Below are 7,666 nucleotides of genomic sequence, written 5' to 3'. Positions count from 1 at the left end.
ATTAGCCGACAGGAACAGCCCAAACCAGAGCTCGTGGGTACAGGAAACAAGCCCCCCCCCCCCTCAGGTCCAGTTCCCTGAGCAGAGGAGGCAACTGGCCTCCAACCCCCCAGGTCCTCAGGTAGAATCCCCTCCCCAGTGCAGCCAGTCCCAGCAAACCTCCCCTGCAGGCTTCCCCCACCGTGGGGGTGTGTGTGTGTGGGGGGGTCATAGCAGGAGAAATCCTTGTGCCCTTCTCCCACCTCCCAAGAGCCAGGTCCTTTTCCACCCCAGCAGGGCAAAGCCCACAGGGAAACTGAGGCACAGAACAGCCTCCATCTCCCCCCGACAGACACCAGGCGGCAGGGTCACTGCTCTCTCTTTATTGCGGTGCTGCCGCAGGGGCCAGGCCCGGCTCAGCCCTCGGAGAACTGGCGGTACAGCGCCTCCTGGCGGGCGTCGGCGAAGCGCGGCACAAAGTGAACACGCAGGATCTGGGCAAAGCCTTCGCTCAGCGACGGCTCCACAAACTTACTCCTGGGGGAGAGAGGGAGGCAAGGGGTTAACAGGGGGAATCTCCCCCCCACCAGGCCCTCCCGCCCCCCCCACACTCACTTGTAGCTGTTCAGCACAATGTCGGTGACAGAGACGTGGCCTGAGGCCGTCAGGTCCCGGAACTGGAACCAGAAACAGAAACGAGCTCCTGTCACCGGGGCCAGGGGCCAGGGACTGGCTGGCTCAGGGGGGCGGGGAATGGGGCAGGGGCCTGTCCCCTCCAGGGGGCGCCGGCTCCCATCCAGCCCCAGGGCGGCAGGGAATGGGGCAGGGGCCTCTCCCCTCTAGGGGGCGCCGGCTCCCACCCGGCCCCGGGGCAGGGACTGGCTGGCTCAGGGGGGCGGGGAATGGGGCAGGGGCCTGTCCCCTCCAGGGGGCGCCGGCTCCCATCCAGCCCCAGGGCGGCAGGGAATGGGGCAGGGGCCTCTCCCCTCTAGGGGGCGCCGGCTCCCACCCGGCCCCGGGGCAGGGACTGGCTGGCTCAGGGGGGCAGGGGATGGGGCACGGGCCTGTCCCCTCTAGGGGGCGCCGGCTCCCGGCCCCAGAGCAGGGACTGGCTGGCTCAGGGGGGCAGGGAATGGGGCAGGGGCCTCTCCCCTCTAGGGGGCGCCGGCTCCCCCCCAGCCCCGGGGCAGGGACTGGCTGGCTCAGGGGGGCAGGGGCCTGTCCCCTCTAGGGGGCGCTGCTCACCCGGTTGTTGTGCTTGGCCTGCTCCAGGGTGGCAGTGAAGAGGAAGCAGCGGCAGGGGACCCCGGCGTCCTGGGCACATTCAATGTACCTGAGAGGGAGGCAGAAGAGATGGGGGGAGGGGAAGACAGGAGTTCTCTCCCCCCCCCCCAGTGGGGCCCCCCCTACCTGCGGCGAGACTCAGGGTCTGGGTTGGTGTTGTCCACGGCTGCGCTCTTCCCCTCACGCAGTGCCGCCGCCACCAGCGCCACGCACTTCTGCCAGGAGCCCAGCGTGTCCTGGGGGGAGAGGGGAGGTTAATGGGGGGAGCCCAGCCCCCGCCGGTGGGGGGGGTGCAGCTCCCCGGCCCCCCCTTACCCGGTTGGCGTAGGCGTAGCCGGCCGGCACCAGCTGGCTCTTCAGGAAGGTCGATTTGCCTGCTGCGGGGGGGAGAAGAGAGGGGGAGTCAGTGCTGGGGGCAGGGAGGGGGATTGGGGGGCGCGTGGGGGGCGTCAGACTCACCTGCAGGGAAGCCCACGGCCACCACCAGCTCGGGCGTGGGGGACACCAGGGCAGCGTCGGGGGGGTCGTAGAGGGGCCCCTGGGGGTCCAGCTCCCGCTGCAGGGAGAGATGAGGGGGTTAGACAGAGCCAGCAGCGGGGGGAGGGGAGCCCCATGGGGTGTGATCAGAGCTGGGGGCACTCACCGGGTCGCCGGGGGGCAGCTGGGAGGGGGCAGGTGCCCAGCCCAGGAAAAACTCCTCGGGGGTGTAGAACGGCAACGCGGCGTTCAGGGCAAACTGGGGGGGCAGGAGAGACCGTCAAGGGGGTTGGGAGAGCAGTGGTGTGGTGGGGGTGGGGCAGGGAGGGGGCCGGCAGGGACTGGAGACAGGGAACGGGGTTGTGGCAGAGAGCACTAGAGTGTGGTGGGGACAACGGGTGAGGGGAGATTGGGGGCCGGCAGGGGGTGGGGGGAGCTGGGGAGATGGTGGGGGGGCCGGCAGGGGGTGGGGGGAGCTGGGGAGATGGTGCGGGGGCCGGCAGGGGGTGGGGGGAGCTGGGGACATGGTGGGGGGGCCGGCAGGGGGTGGGGGGAGCTGGGGATATGGTGCGGGGGCCGGCAGGGGGTGGGGGGGCCGGCAGGGGGTACCAGACGGTCACTGCAGGAGAAATCCTTCTTCTTGTGCCCAGGAGCCCAGTTGGGGGGACGCCCGGCCGCGTCTGAAAGAGAACCGGGGGGGCAGGGGGGGTTAGAGGGGAGATCAGCCCTGCTGCCCACCCAGCCCCCACAGCCAAGACATGGGGCTGACAGTGGAAACCCCCCCCCACACACACACACTGCCCCCAAACCACCGCCGGGGGTGTGACGAAGGGGGGGATTGTCCTAGTGGTGTGTGTGCCTCAGTTTCCCTGTGCACTGGGTGTGTAACGGGGGGCGGCAGAGGGGGGGTCGTTGCTGCCGGGGGCCACGTGTGACCTCACCCAGCAGCTGGGACCCCCACGACGACCTGGAGACGGGGGACCCAGCGACCGGTGCCCGGGAGGCCCCGCAGCCGGGTCGGGCCAGGGGCCCTGTGGGCTGGACCTGAAGACAAAGGGCCGTGTGGGGCCTGTGGTGGGGGGGATACGGGGCCTGGCTGGAAGGAAGGGGCTGGGGGAAATCAGGGCCCAGAAGGAAGGAGGGGGCTGTGGGGATAGAGGCCCAGCGGGAAGGAGGGGGCTGGGGATCAGGGCCCAGCGGGAAGGAGGGGGCTGTGGGGATAGAGGCCCAGCTGGAGGGAAGGGGGCTGTGGGGAGGATAGAGGCCCAGCTGGAGGGAAGGGGGCTGTGTGTGGGGGGGATATGGGGCCCGTGGCAGGTCCAGCGGCCCCAGGACGCAGTGGGGCTCGGACTGGACCCCCAAGACACAGCGCCCCTCCCCCACTCACCTCCCACGTAGAGGCTGCTCTGCAGGGCCACAGACACGGCGCCGTTCGCCGGGGGAGATGGGGGGGGTCAGACCCGTGGGGGGAGGGGCTGGCCGAGGCCCCACCCCTGCCCCACCTCCCCAGGCCCACCGACAGCAATTGCGGCCCCCACGGACCCACAGGGTCTGCGCTGGCCAGTGCTCAGGGCGCCTCCCTCATGCCCACCTGGGCCGTCAACCCTCTAAGGGCACAAACCCAAAGCTTCTCCCCCCCCCGCCCTTCCGTGAGACCCCGCCCTGTGCCCCGCCCTTCCCGAGACCCCGCCCATGCCCCGCCCTCCCTGAGACCCTGCCCCTTCCACAAGACCATGCCCAAGATCCCACCCCTGCCCCGCCTTCCTGAGACCATGCCCCGCCCCTTCCCTGAGACCCCGCCCGTCCCTGAGACCCCACCCTGTGCCCCGCCCCTCCTGAGACCCCGCCCATGCCCCGCCCTCCATGAGACCCCGCCCCTTCCACAAGACCATGCCCAAGATCCCACCCCTGCCCCACCCCTTCCCTGAGACCCCGCCCTGTGCCCCGCCACTTCCCGAGACCCCGCCCATGCCCCGCCCCTCCCTGAGACCCCGCCCCTTCCACAAGACCATGCCCAAGATCCCGCCCTGCCCCACCCCTTCCTGACACCATGCCCAAGATCCCACCCCTGCCCCACCCCTTCCGAGACCAATCCCCTTCCCCAAGACCATGCCCGCCCCTTCCCAAGACCCCGCCCATGTCCCGCCCTTTCCTCAAGACCACGCCCATGACCCTTCCATGAGACCACGCCCATGCCCGCCCCTTGCCAGAGACCACGCCCACATGCACCACCCCTGCAGCTCCCATTGGCAGCAGTTCCTGGCCAATGGGAGCTGCGGAGTCGGGGCTTGGTGTGGAGTAAGAGTGGACAGGGCTCTTTTCAATCGCCTGGGGCCCTGGCAATTACCCCCCGTTGCCCCCCCCCATGGGCAGGCCTGCCCCCCAACCCCCCTCCGCCAGCACCTTCTCACACAGATACTCCCACATGCCCAGCAGTGGTTTACGGTAGATCCCGGTTCCAGTCGCCACAAACACCTGGGGGGCAGAATGGGGTGGGGGGGTGTCACATTCTGGGACAGGCGTGGATGCCCCCCCACTGCTCCCCCCATCCTGACTATGGGGGACAGCTCCTGAGACAGGAACAGAGCCCCCAGCTGTCACCCCTCCCCATCGCGGGGGATCACCCAAGGTACGGAGCGGCAGTCGAGTGGGGCCCTCCACAGGGGCTACGGGGTGGGGGGGGGCAGGTCCCCAGCCCTGCTTAGAGATTTTCCCTTGCCCCCAACCCCCCATCAACACCAGGAGGGGCCCCAGGACTCAGCGCTTGCAGGCCCCCTACCTGCACAGGAACCCCCAGTCGCTCCACCACGGCCTCCGCCTTCGCCTTGAAGACCTCGGGGCGCAACCGCCCCCGGCTGATCCCCAGCTGGTTGGTGAAGATCACGATCTGGGGGGCAGGGGACACACAGGTCAGGGGAGAGTCAGAGTGGGGGGGGTTCCGGGGGGAAGGGGGAAAACAAACCTTGTACCCCTCGTTCCGCAGCTGCTTCAGCTTCCGGGGCACCTCGGGGTACAAAATCCTGGGGGGGAGACACAGGGGTTACCCCCAAAACCCTCCAATTCCCCACCCACACCCCCTATGACTTCCCCCAGCCCTGCCGGTGCCCCTCACTCCCGACCCACAGCCCCTGCTAGCCCGGCCCTGCCCCCCCAGCCCTGCTGGTGCCCCTCACTCCCGACCCGCAGCCCCTGCTAGCCCAGCCCTGCCGGTGCCCCTCACTCCCGACCCGCAGCCCCTGCTAGCCCAGCCCTGGGCTCCCCCCAGCCCTGCCGGTGCTCCTCACTCCCGACCCGCAGCCCCTGCTAGCCTGGCCCTGCCCCCCCAGCCCTGCCGGTGCCCCTCACTCCCAACCCGCAGCCCCTGCTAGCCTGGCCCTGCCCCCCCAGCCCTGCTGGTGCCCCTCACTCCCGACCCGCAGCCCTTACGCTCACCTCCAGTCATCGGGGCTGGTGGGAAAAACCTTCCCAGACTTAGTCGTGATGATGGTTCCATCCAGGTCAAACCCAGCGACCTGCAGAGACAGCGAGGGGACCCGTCCCCCTCGTCAGAGGAATGGACCCACCTGCCACCCCCGTTACAGCAATGGATCCATTCATGCCCCCGCCCCCCCATCAGAGCAATGGATCCTCCCAGTGCTCTGCCACCCCCCCAATAATAGACCCATTTGCTCCCTCCCTGTCACATCAATGGACCCATCTGCCCCCTCCCCCCATCAAAGCAATGGACCCTCCTGCTCTGGGCCTGGCTGCCCCAGACAGTGGCGGGCAGTTCCCCAGGCTAAGTCCTGCCAGCCAGGTACCTTGGCGCTGGGCACCACACCCTGCTTGGTGAAGACCAGCAGCTTGCCATGCTCCTCCCAGGAGTCCCTGGGGTGGGGGGGCAGCCCCGAGAGCTCCCCCTGGGGCAGGCGGGGTGCCCCACCCTTTGCCCGCTCAGCACTGGCTGCTGTCTCCTGCAGCTGGTGCAGCTTCGCGGCAACGGCAGAGTCCTCCTCCTCCTCCTCCTCCTCCTCGGGGGGGCTGGGGGCCTTCGGCCTCTTGGGGGGCCGCCCCTCATCGCCCTCCCCTGGCAGGTGGCGCTTGGGGCTGAAGAAATCCAGCAGGCTCCGGTGGGGGGACTGGGGGGCCGGCAGGAAGCGCAGGGTGTAGGGGTAGCGCCCGTTCACCAGCCACAGCGTCTGCCCCTCCTGCAGCGTGCTGCTGTTGCCCGGCTGCAGCTGCAGCTCCTCCACCGACGTGGGGTTCACACCCCGCTGCAAAACAGGGGGGGCTGAGTGCAGGAGGGGTCTCCCAAGAACCACCCCGGCACCCCACCCCAGAGGGGCTGCATCTCCGCACTGGGCGAGGGGTCCCCGTGTACCCAGCCCCCGGCACCCCACCCCAGAGGGGCTGCATCTCTGCACCGGGCTTGGGTCCCCCGTGTACCCAGCCCCCTGTGCCCCACCCCAGAGGGGCTGCATCTCCACACTGGGCAAGGGGTCCCCGGGTACCCAGCCACCTGTGCCCCACCCCAGAGGGGCTGCATCTCCGCACCGGGCGAGGGGTCCCCGTGTACCCAGCCCCCTGTGCCCCACCCCAGAGGGGCTGCATCTCCGCACCGGGCTTGGGTCCCCCGTGTACCCAGCCCCCTGTGCCCCACCCCAGAGGGGCTGCATCTCCGCACTGGGCGAGGGGTCCCCGTGTACCCAGCCCCCGCACAGCTTCCCCCTCACCTGGGTGACTCTCACAGCTCGGTGTTTGTAGTCAGCCAGTAACTCCACTGCAAAAGGAGAGGGGGGGAGATGAGTGAAGGGGAAACTGGGGCCCCCCCTTTGCCCCCTCCCCCGCCCAGTGACGCAGGCAGGACCCTGTCCTGGCAGAGCCCGTGGGGGTGGCTGGTTGGGGGGGAGCTGGTTTGGGGGGCACCGGGTCCCACCTTGCGTCCGGGAGCATTTCTTATCCGCCACACGCGTGCGGGGCCCCCTGCCCAGCACCACGGGGACCCCGTCGGGCAGGGCCACGGGCTCGTGCCGCCCGTCCCCGCTCACCAGCGAGCACTGCATGGCGCCAGCACCTGGCACGGGACACAAGGGGGGGGAGTCAGGCTCGGCTGTGCCCCCCTCCCCCATCCCCCCCTCCCCGGGCTGCGCCCCCCTCCCCCCATCACCCCCCGGGCTGCGCCCCCTCCCCCATCACCCCCCAGGCTGCGCCCTCCCCATCACCCCCTTCCCGGGCTGCGCCCTCCCCCATCACCCCAGGCTGCGCCTCCCCATCACCCCCAGGCTGCGCCCTCCCCATCACCCTCCTCCCGTGCTGCGCCCTCCCCCATCACCCCTTCCGCGCTGCGCCCTCCCCCATCACCCCCAGGCTGCTGCCTCCCCTCACCCCTCCCACGTCTCCCCCATCACCCCCGCGCTGTGCCCCCACATCGCCCCCGGGCTGCGCCCCCCGGTGTCCCCCCATTCCCCTCCCCCCCGGAAGTGGCCCCCTAACCGCACCCAGGGAGGGGGGCGGCCCCTGTTTCCAGGGGAACCGCGCGGTGGGGGTGGGGGAGGGGGCGGTCCGGATCCCCGGCCCGGGACCGTCTCAAAAACCTCGGGAACTTCCGGCACAAGCGGCACTTCCGGCGGGAGCAACCGCCACTGCCGCCCGGCGCCGCGCGCGGGGCCTCGCGCCGCGGGTTCCGGGGAACTTTGGTTCCTAGGCCGGGGAGGGGGCGGGGCTCCTCAGACGGGGGCGGAGCCGCCCCATCCCACCTCACGTGACCCGCCCCCAAAAGGTGCCCAGGCCCCAGGGAGGATGGGAGCTCTGGGGGCAGGTTTTAGGGGTACAGGGGTGGGGGGCGGTAGAGTTACAGGGTTCAGGGGTGCACATTTCGGGGTGCAGGCTTGGGGGAAGCAGTTTGAAGGAGGTTGGGATCTGGGGGTGCAACTTTTGGTTACAGGTT

The 7,666-nt window shown here is 70.2% G+C and overlaps 1 protein-coding gene across 1 annotated transcript; it reads right to left on the bottom strand.

Moving 5' to 3' along the window:
* Window positions 1-347: 347 nt before the first annotated feature.
* Window positions 348-7,359, bottom strand: LOC120388387 (polynucleotide kinase 3'-phosphatase). Its single transcript, XM_039510203.1, has 17 exons — window positions 7,218-7,359; window positions 6,656-6,793; window positions 6,453-6,499; window positions 5,541-5,993; window positions 5,173-5,252; window positions 4,703-4,760; window positions 4,520-4,627; window positions 4,145-4,215; window positions 3,128-3,177; window positions 2,350-2,420; window positions 1,907-1,999; window positions 1,723-1,819; window positions 1,579-1,640; window positions 1,390-1,499; window positions 1,225-1,312; window positions 595-656; window positions 348-516 (listed from the first exon to the last, which is right to left on the bottom strand). Exons 2-17 carry the CDS (start codon window positions 6,780-6,782, stop codon window positions 396-398), a joined length of 1,698 nt encoding a protein of 565 aa, XP_039366137.1. The 5' UTR covers window positions 6,783-6,793; window positions 7,218-7,359; the 3' UTR covers window positions 348-395.
* Between the last annotated feature and the right edge of the window lie 307 nt (window positions 7,360-7,666).

This window comes from Mauremys reevesii, linkage group 22, assembly GCF_016161935.1.
Source record: "Mauremys reevesii isolate NIE-2019 linkage group 22, ASM1616193v1, whole genome shotgun sequence".
Classification (NCBI taxonomy): Eukaryota; Metazoa; Chordata; order Testudines; family Geoemydidae; genus Mauremys; species Mauremys reevesii.
The sequence above is the reverse complement of the archived record's forward strand: the minus strand, read 5'-3'. Positions and strand labels throughout refer to the sequence as shown.

Coding starts and splice junctions, on each gene's coding strand:
- LOC120388387 (XM_039510203.1), bottom strand. CDS start 6,782: ATGCAGTGCTCGCTGGTGAGCGGGGACGGGCGGCACGAGCCCGTGGCC. Junction 4,216..4,519: donor GACTGGGGGTTCCTGTGCAG/GTAGGGGGCCTG, acceptor TCTGCCCCCCAG/GTGTTTGTGGCGACTGGAAC. Junction 3,178..4,144: donor TGGGAGTATCTGTGTGAGAA/GGTGCTGGCGGA, acceptor CCCATCTCCCCC/GGCGAACGGCGCCGTGTCTG.